The sequence below is a fragment of the Ranitomeya imitator genome, chromosome 3 (assembly GCF_032444005.1).
Source record: "Ranitomeya imitator isolate aRanImi1 chromosome 3, aRanImi1.pri, whole genome shotgun sequence".
Lineage (NCBI taxonomy): Eukaryota > Metazoa > Chordata > Amphibia > Anura > Dendrobatidae > Ranitomeya > Ranitomeya imitator.
Genome location: NC_091284.1, coordinates 751,579,603 through 751,595,179, shown reverse-complemented (window position 1 = coordinate 751,595,179; position 15,577 = coordinate 751,579,603). Strand labels below are relative to the sequence as shown.

Sequence of the window (15,577 nt, the reverse complement as noted above, 5' to 3'; positions counted from 1 at the left end):
GCACTTTTTATGAGTATTTAAAATATACATTTATTTGCCATCTGTATTTAATAAAGGCGTTTTATATATACTTCCTGTCTGGTGTTATATCTTACTTCCATCCATATACTGGCTATGGTTGTACCTATCCCGCACAAGAGGTTGGTACACAAAATGAGAATGCTTGGTCTGGGGGAAAATGTGTGTAAATGGGTTAGTAACTGGCTTAGTGATAGAAAGCAGAGGGTGGTTATAAATGGTATAGTCTCTAACTGGGTCGCTGTGACCAGTGGGGTACCGCAGGGGTCGGTATTGGGACCTGTTCTCTTCAACATATTCATTAATGATCTGGTAGAAGGTTTACACGGTAAAATATCGATATTTGCAGATGATACAAAACTATGTCTGGACTTATGCCTTCGGTGGACCGCATCCCTTTGTGGGTGCGGTTCATCGATGACATATTTTTTATATGGCAGGGTCTAGTGGATTTATTACAGGAATTTATGAAACAGCTGAACCACAATTCACGGAATCTGCATCTGACATATAAAGTTGATCCAAATGAGATGGAATTTTTGGATGTGCAGATATATAGAAATGAGGATGACTGTCTTGCTACAAAGGTTTTTCGTAAAACTACAGCGGTCAATTCATTGCTACATGCAACATCCTCTCATCCTCCCCCGATGGTTAATGCTATCCCCATTGGCCAATTTTTAAGATTGCGGAGAATATGTTCCAGTGATACAGATTTTGAGGAACAATCAGTGGCATTAAAAGAGAGATTTATTGAGCGGGGCTACAGCCGGCGATCAATCAAGAGGGGCTATAATAGAGCCAAAAATATCACCCGACATCAGGCACTTTATGGGAGTAGACCACAAAAAACTAACCAAAAAGTTAGATTTATCACACAATATAGTGGTCAGACTGAAATGATGAGATCCCAACTTTCTAAATCATGGGGGATATTACAAGCGGACCCCATTCTTTCCCAATATGTAGGTGATAGACCTAATATCACATATCGCAGATCTCGAAATTTGGGTGATTGTTTGGTGAAGAGCCATTATGACTTTAAACCAACAATCCCTACCTTTCTGGACAATGTGAGTCGCCTAAATGGATGTAAAGCATGTGGTAAATGTGTAGCCTGCCCGAATGTGGCAAGGGCCCATACATTTACTGATTCAAGCGGCAATCGCACTTTCAAAATTAAACATGCCATTACATGCGGCACTAAAGCTGTCATCTATTATGCCGTATGCCCATGCTCATTGATATACGTGGGGATGACAACAAGACAGTTCAAGGTGCGCATTCGTGAACACGTCCGTGGTATACAGGCTGCTAGAGACATGGAAGATATATCTGAATTAAAAACCCTTCCAAAACATTTTAGGATCCATCATAACTGTGACCCGTCTGGTTTAAAATTTATAGGGATAGATACGGTTACATTGAATGAACGTGGAGGCGAAATTGGTGTGCCCCTCGCAAAAAAGGAGACCAAGTGGATTTGGCTGCTGGATACGGTGTCACCTAAGGGACTAAATGAAAATTTGAGCTTTGCTCCTTACATATAAATAACCATCAGTTTTATATACTCTTTTATCTTGTTTTCTTGACTTATGTCTTTTTATCATTGTAATTTTTATGTTTTGTTCCCATTCTAATCTTTATTAGATTATGTTGATTATATTTTAACCCTATGTTTTAATTCATTTTAGATCTACTTACCTGCAGGTCAATTTTTCTTGGTTCCTTGTCATCAGGGGATCTGTGGTTCAGGAAGACTCTATGTGGGTGTGCTTCGGATGAGGGTGATGATTCTGCTCTGAGTCAAGCCAGACATCTATGGAAAATGGAATATATTATACTTGTCCTTATATTGTATTGTACATCTTTTTACACATACAGGAGGTTATGACACTGTTGAATATACCTTGTGTTTATATATGACATTTATACACATATATATATAAAAAAATATATTTTTTTAATTTGCGTGACCTTAGCCCCCCCCTATACACTGGGATACTTATTTGGTTTCTCCCTGAACTATAGAGAGCTCTATGCATCATTGTAGGAAAAAAAAATTTCAGATTTTTTCATATTTATTAATTTTCTACAATTGAGCCGTAAAATCTAGTTTTCGATTTGGAACTTTTTTACCATTAACTTAATTTCTATTGGCATCATAAACTTCCTTGGCTATTCTTTATTATTTGTGTGGTAAACAACCTATTGTTTTATGCAGATTGACAGGATTACCACGGAGTAACCACCTTTACACGTGGTCCTTTATCTTCATACTATGTAGCTAGGATATTGTGTGGTGGTGTAATAACCCGCTATTATATACTGGCTGGGTTTAGAGTGACATCCATCAATTATTGCATTGTTTCTATATATGGACTATGAGTAATTTGGTTACTCTCTACTTATATTTCTATATACAGTGCAGCAAGGAGATTCCGTGGTTTAGATATATACCTGGCCTGTCCTTAGCTAACCCTATCTGCCTTGTATTACAGTCGTTGTGGCTGACGTTGTCCTGCTTCGGCTCCTACCTATTCTAGACACGGCTCTTCGGTGGTGCGCATGCGTGGTCGGCGTGAAGGGATTCGGCCGCCCTGCGTCTCTGTAGTTATGGTGATGTCGGGTACTCTGCCCCCGTACATCCGGCTGCATGATGTGGGCGGTCCGGATTCCGGAAACGAAAGGACTGCGAATGCGCCACCCACACCCGGGCCGATGATGCTAGTTTGGGGACATACTATATATATAGCGCTCAGGCGCTCTATAAGTCACCCCCTGACGAAGGATTTAATCCGAAACGCGCGTCGGGGTGCGCTTACACAAAGGACCGGACTGACCCTGACCCCTTTTGGATAAGGTACGGTGCGCTTGATACCACTTATACTTATTAGCATCTTGTAGTGGGACACCTGCGGGAGTGAGTCTGTAGGAGTGTGTGCTAATCCAGAGGAGCTTGTCAGTAAGAGCCACATATACCTTGGCCATATTTGATTTCAGGAATGATAAGTCTCGTTTTTTGTTTATAGTACAGCACTTTATTCACTTAGTTTAGTGTGGTACACGTTTGGTGTAATCCTCTCTTCTGGTATTTAGTATATAATTCCCGATTTAGAGCCCAGTATTGCACAAGTGATTGCATCCCTTTACAGCTTTTATCTGTTATAGCTGTCTATTCGGGTATATTCCATACATCTTGGAGCTAAATGGTTATATATGGTACTTATGCACTGTCATTTTTTTAAAAAAAAATTTCTTTTGTCTAGATTGCACCTTATTATTGAATATTGCTTATATATACATAGATATTTTTTACCACTGAGCACTTTAGTAGTACAGCTGCTCCTCATATACCTCTTTTGGGGATTTTTTTACCCAATTTCTTAGTATTTATTGTGGCTTTTTTTCACATTATATATTTTATATATATATATATATATATATATATATATAGATTATTTCTTTACTTTTTTACTTCTTTAATTATTATTTTTTTATATATAGTTTTTTGTCATTTCCTGATATCCATTTGTCATCCTATGTACATTTCTTTGATATATGGCCACTTTCAGTGGGTGTTCTTACATTTCCCATTAACAATATTGCACTAATTAGAAATTTTTCTTGGGTCAGTCCGCTGTAGTATCTTACCTTGTATTGTATATATATATTGATTTTATATGTTTTTATTGATTAATAATTCCTTTGTTTTTTTGCGCACAAATTATGTATTATTAAAATATATTTAATTGCCAGTTATACATAATAAAGGCATTTTATATCTATTCTCTGCCTAGGCGTTTTACCTGGTATTGGTCTATATTTTGGTTGTGGGTGTTCTTGTCCTTATAGTGTGGTTGTAGTCCACATTCTTTTCTTCCACGGAGCACTGGTCACTTTTAAATTTCACAAGTATATATTTCCATTGTGACATAGATATAATTATATAGTGAAGTGGTGTATCGGTGGTTGTGTTTAATTATACACGGATTTTCTGTGTCGCTTATTTTACTCTGCACTTTCATCATAATTTGTTGTTTTGCTATAAAATATATATAGATTTTTGTTTAGTTATATACATTGTGTGGGAGCCACACCCTCGGTCTTATATGAAGATACTGTTGGGGTCAGCTATTTTTTCTATTTTTTCCATTTTTTTTACATATTCTTTTAAATAAATTTTTATAATAATTGTTGTTATTCTCGGTAAATATAAATTTTTGTCCTTGTGCGCACTTTTTATGAGTATTTAAAATATACATTTATTTGCCATCTGTATTTAATAAAGGCGTTTTATATATACTTCCTGTCTGGTGTTATATCTTACTTCCATCCATATACTGGCTATGGTTGTACCTATCCCGCACAAGAGGTTGGTACACAAAATGAGAATGCTTGGTCTGGGGGAAAATGTGTGTAAATGGGTTAGTAACTGGCTTAGTGATAGAAAGCAGAGGGTGGTTATAAATGGTATAGTCTCTAACTGGGTCGCTGTGACCAGTGGGGTACCGCAGGGGTCGGTATTGGGACCTGTTCTCTTCAACATATTCATTAATGATCTGGTAGAAGGTTTACACAGTAAAATATCGATATTTGCAGATGATACAAAACTATGTAAAGCAGTTAATACAAGAGAAGATAGTATTCTGCTACAGATGGATCTGGATAAGTTAGAAACTTGGGCTGAAAGGTGGCAGATGAGGTTTAACAATGATAAATGTAAGGTTATACACATGGGAAGAAGGAATCAATATCACCATTACACACTGAACGGGAAACCACTGGGTAAATCTGACAGGGAGAAGGACTTGGGGATCCTAGTTAATGATAAACTTACCTGGAGCAGCCAGTGCCAGGCAGCAGCTGCCAAGGCAAACAGGATCATGGGGTGCATTAAAAGAGGTCTGGATACACATGATGAGAGCATTATACTGCCTCTGTACAAATCCCTAGTTAGACCGCACATGGAGTACTGTGTCCAGTTTTGGGCACCGGTGCTCAGGAAGGATATAATGGAACTAGAAAGAGTACAAAGGAGGGCAACAAAATTAATAAAGGGGATGGGAGAACTACAATACCCAGATAGATTAGCGAAATTAGGATTATTTAGTCTAGAAAAAAGACGACTGAGGGGCGATCTAATAACCATGTATAAGTATATAAGGGGACAATACAAATATCTCGCTGAGGATCTGTTTATACCAAGGAAGGTGACGGGCACAAGGGGGCATTCTTTGCGTCTGGAGGAGAGAAGGTTTTTCCACCAACATAGAAGAGGATTCTTTACTGTTAGGGCAGTGAGAATCTGGAATTGCTTGCCTGAGGAGGTGGTGATGGCGAACTCAGTCGAGGGGTTCAAGAGAGGCCTGCATGTCTTCCTGGAGCAGAACAATATTGTATCATACAATTATTAGGTTCTGTAGAAGGACGTAGATCTGGGGATTTATTATGATGGAATATAGGCTGAACTGGATGGACAAATGTCTTTTTTCGGCCTTACTAACTATGTTACTATGTTACTATGACTATGGGGTGCATTACATTATATGGAGGACTATGGGGTGCATTACATTATATTGAGGACTATGGGGTGCATTATATTATATGGAGGACTATGGGGTGCATTATATTATATGGAGGACTATGGGGTGCATTATATTATATGGAGGACTATGGGGTGCATTATATTATATGGAGGACTATGGGGTGCATTACATTATACTAGATTGTGGCCCGATTCTAACGCATCGGGTGTTCTAGAATATGCATGTCACTTCTCCCTATGCCCACAGTCCCTGAATAGCGAATATTCCAGCAGCTAATCTCTGCCTGTGAGGGCGCATGGCAGTGATGTCTTGTTCTGTTACACGTTGAAATCAGCTGCTGGCATCAGCACAGGACACATTGCTTCAAGGGAGAGAAAGAAAGGTGAGTAGAATTTTTTTTAATGCAATTTTTATGGAGGACTAAGGAGTGTATTTTATTATATGGAGGACTATGGGGTGTATTATACAGTACTAAACAAGCAAAATGCTATCTATTCATCTAGTGACTGGATTTTTTATCCCGGAACAAGAATCCTTGATCTCAGCAGCACATCGCCGGTGTAAACTGCAGATGTGCTGCTGATAACATGATACCGTATGGGGACAGATTGATCTACTAGTGATCCTTCTGTGCCCATCATTCTTCCTCAGCTGCTGTAAAGTGGCTGGGAAACAAACTTCAAACGACTTCAATATTGTCGATCACGTTTGAATCTGCTAGGAAAAAATAAGCGACCTGTGCATTCACTAAAGTTTAGTTCCAGACATCCCCTTTAATGAATCAGAGCCAATAAGGATAGGTTGCTAATCATGTGTCACTGCTTTGTGTTTGCCCCCCCCCCAGGCTAAAATTTTCCAGCCAGCCCCTGCTAGATAAAATAAACAACCAGGATGGTCAATCCCTTTAACTATATAAATAAAAAATAATAATAATAAAAAATAACTCAAATAATATGAAGAATAAGAACCTCAACTATCATGTTGCAGTTATGAAGTTGACCACTAGATGTCAGCACTGCAGTCCTGACTGGATGGATCAGGTGACGTGTGGCAGAGAAGCGCATGCGCAGGAAGCATTGCGGCACAGGCGGAAGTAAACAAAGCGCTGCTGCAGACGGTCCCGGTAATCCGTTACCATGGAGCCGCCGTCCGTGTCCCGGGAGGAAGATGAAGAGGATTTAGCCGCGGAGCCGCCGGAAAGAGAAGGCGGCAGCGGGCAGGAGCTGCAGTACGGCCAGTACTCGGCGGACGGGGACACGCGGGTGGTGTATTACACCATGATGCCTGCAGAACCCGAGGACGAGAGCGGAGAAGCGCTGGACACCTCCGACCCCCGGGACAGCACGGCCAGCCCCGAGGAACTGGAGGACGACGACAACTCTGGCGACAATGACAACGTGGTGACCAAGATGTGCACGTACCAGGGCTGCCAGGAGAGCACCAGCCAGGTGGCCAAGCAGCGCAAGCCCTGGATGTGCAAGAAGCACCGCAACAAGATGTACAAGGACAAGTACAAGAACAAGAAGAAGAGCGACCAGGCCATGTCCTGCACCAGCAAGCTGGAGGTGTGTGCGCCAGGGCAGCGGCCAATGCCAGGGCAGCTCTCATACACACACACGGGGGCAGATGAAAGCTGCCACTGGATTGGTCTCCGCGGGCAACTGCGCCCCTTCCCTGATACATGAAAGCTAATGTGGTTACTCCTTGCATTTGAGAGGTGTCATCTGATTGGTATTTATGAGCAATTTCTACTGCCCCCTGCATTTGAATGCAGTCATCTGATTGGTTGCTATGGGCAACAACTCCTCTTGCATTTGGAAGATGTCATCTGAGTGGTTGCGATGGGCAACTGCTCCCTGCGTTCTCCAGAGAAATATACAGCTCAGGTTGGCAGCCATGCTGCACACAGGCACAGGGCAGAGGCGGGCGCCCCTGGTGGCATCTGGTTCTTAGTGGAGGAGGCCCCAGCAGTGTTATAGTGGGTCCAGCTCTCCCCGGTCACTATAACCTTCAGGATACGGCCTCCAATCTTGGCATGGGACATTGTGAAGGGAGGGGGAGGAGGTGAGCTGTGACATCTCATATTGTGATCAGATTAACCTGCACACTTATCGATTTGGACCGGACAACCCCATTAAATCAGTTAATCCATTTCCAGGAGGAATAGGGGTGTGTGCACACGTGAAGTATTTGGTGGAGAAATTTCTGCATCTCTTGGCAGGAAAAACACTGTGTAAAAGAGGAGAGTTTTGGTGCAGATTTCCCCCCCACTCCTTAGTATGGATGAAATCTGCAGCGGAAACACTGAAAGAACTGACAACCTGCAGAATTCAATCAGCTCCAAATATACAAGGAAAAAATAGGACAAATCCGCATATTTAAAAAAAGCAAAAAATCTGCAATGTGTGCACAAGTCCTATCAGAGAAAAGACCGTTGCCCTGGTTCATAGTCCATGTTTAACCCCTTTTCAACCTTAGACTTAAAGGGACTCTGTCACCTGAATTTGGAGGGAACAATTTTCAGCCATAGGGGCGGGATTTTCGGGTGTTTGATTCACCCTTTCCTTACCCGCTGGCTGCAATATTGGATTGAAGTTCATTCTCTGTCCTCCGTAGTACATGCCTGCACAAGGCAAGATTGCACAGCGCAGGCGTGTACTATGGAGGACAGAAAATGAACTTCAATCCAATATTGCAGCCAGCGGGTAAAGAAAGGGTGAATCAAACACCCGAAAACCCCGCCCCTATGGCTGAAAATTGTTTCCTCCAAATTCAGGTGACAGAGTCCCTTTAAGACTTTTCCGACACATGTCAGCGGATTTCTTTAGCTGATGTGCGCCCTTAACAGCCGCGGGTGGAATTGCGATCCACCCGCAGCTGTTAACATGTTAAATGCCTCTGTCAATCTCTGACAGCGTCATTTCAAATGGTCGCGCCGATAGCACATCACTAATCGTGCCCATTGGCGACCGTGTCACATGACCGTGGATCGCCATTGCGTTGGCATGACAAACTTAAATAAAAAAAGAACCTAGACATGTTTGGTATCTACGACCTCGTAATGATCTGGAGAATCATAAAGGCAGCTCAGTTTTAGCATTTAGTGAACATGGTAAAAAAGCAGTTGTGGGATTGCACTTTTTTTGCAATTTGCATCGCACTTGGAATTTTTCCCCATTTTCCAGTACACGATATGTAAAAACTAATGGTGTAGTGCAAAAGTACAAAATCTCCTGCAAAAAAGCCAGCCCTCACGTGGCCATATTGACTGAAAAATAAAAAAAGTTATGGCTCTGGGAAGAAGGGGATCAAAAACAGAAACTCAAGATGGTGAAAGGGTTAATTCTGCAGCACTGAAGTGTGTTTGTATAGCGAAATGACCCCTTGTACGGAGCACATGTGTTGCTGAGGGTCCCATTTTTGGTGGTCCAGGGTCTGGTCCTCTACCGCAGTCCCACCTCTGTATGTGTGAGCAGTAGCCGGCATCATGTATTATACACTGTGTATCCGCACGTATCTTCTGATCATGAGATTCTTCTTCTTTCTGTGTAGGAAACTGCCGAGTGTTCAGTGTCTCTTACAAAACAAAGGACTGGATCGGTGGGGGACCGGCCCCCTCGCCCCACGTTACTGGAACAAGTGCTGAACCAGAAAAGACTGGTACGTGTCTGTGCTGTGTATAGTGTAATAGACTGCAGTACTCCGACTTTACATCACCTCCTAGTTCATCCTGACGGGGGGCAGGTCAGCCCACCCAGCGGCCTGGGTTCTGTCATACATTACACTGATGTCTTTGGGGATGACCTGACCGTCCGCAGCATTCGCCATCGTTAAAGGCGTTGACTAAGAGTTAAAGAGGTGACAAGAGCTGCAGCAATTGCTCTTTAAAAAACCAACAAGCAAGATTTATCGTTTCACTCCGCTGCTCCAGCATTGATGCTCCTCTGGTACCCTCCAGACTTTATTTTCCTGGGGAGAGTTTTATACAATACGTCCACATGACCGCTGCAGCCAGTCACTTTCACAGCGGTAGCGCTAGAATGAACGACACTTGTCATCTAGCCCAGTTATCGACTGCAGTGGCCACGTTCGTATATATTGCTGTAGGGACCACCAGGGCATCAGCACTGGATTCAACGGGCAGGTACTGTTTATTTTTTTTTATTATTATTTTATGCGTTCCCCTCAGAGTTTGATTTTTACACTTTTGGACAACCCTGTAGGATAAGTGGCGCCATAGGTGCCTTTTTGTTTTATTTTTCTATTCAAAGGGAAACTCATCCGAAAATGAACTATGGTTTAAAATCAGGGTTTTGTGTTACACGTTGTAACCAGTTTTTTTCCCCTCATATAACGATTTTTATTAATAAAAACAAAATTGGTAATCTTGCAATTTTCACTGTAGCTACTGGGGCTGTTACACTATTATAGGTAGAGTTTTCAGAGGCAGGATTATCGTGACAGATAACGCTCTTGCACACCACTGATAACACCTTCCTTCCCATTCATTTAACAATGCCTTTTCACAAGCTCATTAGATGCTTCAATACAAAGATAGGATTGTGGCTATGTACATGTGTTGTTTCTTGAAACAATAGGAACTTGGAGACTAAGTGGGCCCCAGTGGCCAGTGTAAAAATTGCAAGCTTTTTATTTTTAATAAATTTAGTGATATGTAAGAACAAAAAAATTGCCAAAATATGACAGTTTTAAAGCGGATCTTTCAACAGTTTGAGCATGTTCAACTGGCCCCATCATAAAGTATTGGCTGCAGAGTTGAAAAAAAGTTGCTTTTTTTTTTTTTCTCTTCTCTGAATGCTCTAGAAGAGGCTTGTTCCTGTGTGATACATGTAATAACAGACAGCCCTGATCTCACAGCAGAGTTGTGTGTGATTTACACATTACTGACTGCTGGGGGATGAAAGCTAAAGAAGTGTTGGTAATTATGTCTGCTCTGCTCCCAGCACTTTGTAATCACACAGCACTGCAGGGAGACCAGTGAGGAGAGCAGGCTGTCAGTCATTACATGGCAATGTGTGGGGAGGGGTGTACATGAGAGCTGCAGTCATGTTTATGATGAGTTAAAGATGTAATTACCGTACATGGGTCCCAAATAAAAACAGACACCCGTTCTGCTCCCGTGTAGGTTCAGGATATCTGTGTGTGTGGTCTTACTATAGACCTTATATACAACCCTTTTATTATACTTTTTACACTTCCTATTCGCTTCCTGACTGTGCCTCGTGTCTCTCTTCATTCTTCAGTCTCTGTTGAGGAGTCCAGAAGTCGTGAAGTTTCTTCAGACTCAGCAGCAGCTCCTCAGTCGCCAGGCCTTTGAACAGCGGCAGTCTTTTCAAGGAGCTTCACTTTGACCAGATTTCCCTGTAGGATGAATTAGTTGTCATTTAATGTGCCGGCATCCATTTTTATATATTTATTACAAGATGAGAATAATAGAGAGGCCTGAAGAGAAGGGAAACGAAGCAAGATGTGTGTCGCGTACAAGAATCCTGCTCCGATAGAAGTCTCTCCGAGCTCTATTTATTATATGTGGCGTCCATTGTGTTTTCACTACACAGTTAGATTGACTTTGTACCAAGCAGAAATGTTCATTGCCTCAGTCATTTAATGTAAGAATGGTTTATGTCTGTCTATCCTCTACATACAGTCTTATGGAAGTTGCACTCTTAGGCCGGGGTCACACTTGCAAGTGCAATGCGAGAAACTCGCGAAAGTCTCTCGCCTCAATAGCGGCACTGCTGCCAGCACTCGGGACCAGAGGGTGCGGCTGCATGGATTTCCGCGCACCTGAACGCTCCGGTCCAGAGTTCCAGCCGTAGTGCCAGGTATTGATGCGAGAGACTGGCGCGAGTTTCTCACATTTCACTCGCAAGTGTGACCCTGTCCTTAAAGGGAATCTGTCACCACATTTTACTTACCTAAACTATTAATATGGGCATACAGGCTATAGACTCCTGAAAAAAGTCCTCCCCGCCTGGAAGATAACTCTGCCTCCAGAGCTTGTTTTACATGAAAGAGTTACCAGTGTGAGACAAGTATCTAACACAGAACAGGAGAAATTAACTTTGCCTTCTTCCAAATACATTTTTGCTTCTCTCTCATCTCTGCTGTACTGTAATAATATTACAGCCCTGTCTGCCAAAATGGAAGCCGAGAGGAACCTGCAGATGTGTCCGGTATAATCACACACAGCTCTGCAGTGAGCGGCCATTACACATCACACTGGTATCTCCCCTTCTTGTATAATAATCTCTGGAGGCAGAGTTATCTCCAGGCACCATCCTCCCCATTTATGTAAAGTGATAAAAGAGGATTTCTCAGCAACAGCACATCTGATATGAGACACACAGGTAGGACTTTTTTTCAGCAGCCTATAACCCGTGTGCCCATATTGATAGTTTATATACGTCAAATGTGGTGACAGATTCTCTTTAAAGGGGTTATCCAGGACTATAGTATTTTTTTTAATATGAGCCAAAAACTAACAGGAAGATGGTTGCTAACTTCCTGCCTGTTCTGTCCGGTGCCGGTTCCGAGCGATCACTGACTGTTCCTGCCGACGATTAAGCTGCTCCATGTCAACAGAGCCAATCTTATTCCAGGCTTCCCTGACAGCGGGGTGTGACTACTGACGACAGACTGATTGATGGTCGTCCCTCTGCAGTGAGGTAGTCACGCCCCGTCAACAGAGCAGAGAGGAAGAGAAGCCACTGCTCTGTCATGACTTTAGTGGAAGCCACATAATTGTTAGAAGTGCACTGTCACTGCCCTGTTCTGGCAGAGATCGGCGCAGAACAGGCAGGTAGTTAGCAACTACGTACCTGATAGTTCTTAGGCCCATAGTGAAAAATATGGTCCTGGATAACCCCTTTAAGAGGAATATGTCAGCAGGTTTTTTTCTAATCTGAAAGCAGCATGATGTAGGAGCAGAGACTCTGACTCCAGCGATGTCAGTTTACTGGTTGCAGCTGAGCTGTGTATCACCCGCCCACACCACTGATTGACAGCTCTCTGTGTATAGTGTATAGATAGAAAGCTGCTAGTCGGTGGGGATGTAGTTGGACCATCAGGCACGAGACACCAAGTCCAGCAGTGATAATCTGCCGATAACACTGATTGCAGATTGTGAGCCCTCGGGACAGGGTCTTCTCTCCTCCTGCACAAATTAGTGACTTGTATTTTTTAAGATTACTGTACTCGTTTTTATTATGTATACCCCTCCTCACATGTAAAGCACCATGGAATAAATTGCACTATAATCATAAATAATAATAATTGTATTTAAATCACAAAACATAGCCCAGTAATTGACACATTGCTGGAATCAGGCTCTCCACCCCTACATTATGTTGCTCTCAGGTTAAATAGCAAAAAGCTGCTGACAACTTCCACTTAACGCATTTTTTCAGGTTTACAGAAAACCTTATATAGTCTAGTAAGGTCACCGCGGTGGCATCCAAGAATGTGAGCTGTGGCGTCTATAGAAGCAGTATGTCGCTGTGGGTGTAAGTATACAAGACCCGGCTGGTGGGAGGAAATCCAGTATGGTCAGAACTGTACTATTGTACTGATCTGTGGCCACATTATATTCCACGGAAGAATCTCACAAGTATTTGCATTATGGTGGAATAAAATGGCTCAAGAGGCTACAAAAGATGTCACTTTACCCTGTGTGTCCATGCAGGATGATTAAGGCTACTTTCACATTTACGTCGGGCACTCCCCGTCACAATGCGTCGTTTTGTGAAAAAAAGGCATCCTGCAAATTTTCCAGCAGGATGCGCTTTTTTCCCATAGACTTGCATTAGTGACGCATCGTGACGTATGGCCACACGTTTTGTCCATCGTCCACTGGTTGCGTCGGAATTTGGCAGCCCGCCGTCGGGGGGGAAAAAACATTCAAGGAAACGTTTTTCTGTGCGTTGTATCCTGTTTTTCTGACTGCGCATGCCCGGAAGGAAATCTGTCTCTTTCCTCTCGGGACTACAGATGGAAATGTGAACGGACACACTTCTGGCGGTACGTCGCGCCAACGCTTTGTGACGGCCGAGTACCGACGCAAGTGTGAAAGTAGTAGCCTAAGTCAACATCTTTACCAAAAAGATGCAACTTTTGAAAAACTTGCATAAAACTACATCAGGGGACTGGAGGAGAGTTCCGGCAAAGTTTGCGACTTTTTAAAAAGTGACAGCTTATGAATCAGATGAAATCATCAGGGATCTTTACATTTCACCCGCAAAGTTGAATAAAAAAACAGGCGACAGCACATAGAAAATACATTTAAAAATGTGCAAATACAATAATGAATTGAGTGCTAACAAATAAAAGGCATAAAACATAGAAAACTAGACAAAAAAAACAGCAGGCAGTGATGAATCGGGGCCAAAAAATACAGTCTAGTATAATACATTTTTGCATCAGTCAGTCCTAAAGTGCCTCATTATAAGGAGATATTCACCGCTCCGTTTTTTTTTTTTTTTAAACCATCCAAAATCAGGCTACGTTCACATTTGCGTTGTGCGCTGCTGTGTCGGCGACGCAACGCACAACGCAAACAAGAACGCATGTAAAACGCATAGTTTTGCGACGCATGCGTTCTTTTTTTGCCGGATTTTGGACGCAAAAAAAATGCATCTTGCTGCGTCCTCTGCGCCCTAACGCGGCAAAAAAAGATGCATGCATCGCAAAACACATGCAAACGCATGTCCATGTGCCCCCATGTTAAATATAAGGGCGCATGACGCATGCGTCGCCGCGGTGGCGCCCGACGCACCACCGCAAGACTAATGTGAACGTAGCCTTACCTCTTTAGTTGTCACTCCTAGAAAGGAGCGATCGGTATTGCCGTAATCTGGCATCCATTCTCGTGCAGCCGGTCCTCACTCCTGTGCCCGGCGTCCTGGCTGCGTACTGGGCGCTGTGACATCATGACGTTGCGTTTTGGGCTCAGTGACTGTGGCGCCCAGGATGTGGGTTTAGGAACAAGTTGAGGAAGAACTCTGGTGTACATGATAATAACTGCGCGTAAGAGGAGTACATTGGGGATCCCTTCATAAATGGAAGCGCTGATCGTAATCACATGACACAGGCTAAAGCAAAACTGTTTTGATGCGATCGTATTGATGATCCACCCTACAGTGTGCTTCCTTGTATTATTATATGTGATGTGTTGTGTATATATGTGTTTATGCAGTTTTACGCACAAGTAATGAAGCCTGTTCACCGCGGCCTCGCACTGCCCATTTACCGTAAAGACTTCACTTTGTAGTGCTGTGATTGCACTGAGGCATTTTGCCATTTTTTTATGGTTTTGTACATTTTGACGCGTTTCATACATTTTATAAGTTTTGTACAGTGAATTAAAGAGTCATACGTACCTTTTATTTTGTGTATTTATTGACTGATATTATTATTGTGTTATATACCTTAGACGCTATTCACATCTCATTTTCGCTCCATATTTAGCATATGCGTCCTACAAGTGTAGACAAAAGTATTGCTTTTAAATTATAAAAATAAATCCAGCATTTTCCAGGTGATTAAGGGAATCAGGTTAGCAGGTTTTTCTTTGTAATCTGAGATCAGCTTAATGTAGGGACAGAGATCCTGATTCCAGCCGTGTATCACTTACTGGGCTGTGTTTTGCTATTTCCATAAATGTGTTTTGTCAGCAGAAGATTATCACTAAAAGACTAGCTGTCTTGTGCCTCATAGTCCAACCCCACTGATTTGTAGCTTTCAATATACAATGTACAGTCATGGACAAAAATTTTGAGAATGAGACAAATATTAATTTTTCCAAAGTCTACTGCTTCATTTTTTCTAATGGCAATTTGCATAAACTCCTGAATGTCAGAGTGATCAGCTTAACAGCAATTACTGTACTTGCAAAGTCAATATTTGCCCAGAAAATGAACTTTAACCCCCAAAACACATTTCAACATCATTGCAGTCCTGCCTTAGGCCGGTTTCACATGTCCAGATAATTC

The 15,577-nt window shown here is 42.4% G+C and overlaps 1 protein-coding gene across 1 annotated transcript; it reads left to right on the top strand.

The window, feature by feature from the left end:
* Positions 1-6,619: 6,619 nt before the first annotated feature.
* Positions 6,620-14,969, top strand: RFXAP (regulatory factor X associated protein). The gene is made up of 3 exons (XM_069758956.1): positions 6,620-7,132; positions 9,120-9,227; positions 10,832-14,969. The coding sequence occupies exons 1-3, from the start codon at positions 6,704-6,706 to the stop codon at positions 10,937-10,939; spliced, it is 645 nt and encodes a 214-aa protein (XP_069615057.1). The 5' UTR covers positions 6,620-6,703; the 3' UTR covers positions 10,940-14,969.
* The last annotated feature ends 608 nt before the right edge of the window (positions 14,970-15,577 follow it).

Excerpts from the sequence above, each read along its gene's own strand:
- RFXAP (XM_069758956.1), top strand. The coding sequence starts at position 6,704 with ATGGAGCCGCCGTCCGTGTCCCGGGAGGAAGATGAAGAGGATTTAGCC. Across the intron at positions 7,133-9,119 it reads CCTGCACCAGCAAGCTGGAG|GAAACTGCCGAGTGTTCAGT; the intron begins GTGTGTGCGCCA and ends CTTTCTGTGTAG. Across the intron at positions 9,228-10,831 it reads TGCTGAACCAGAAAAGACTG|TCTCTGTTGAGGAGTCCAGA; the intron begins GTACGTGTCTGT and ends TTCATTCTTCAG.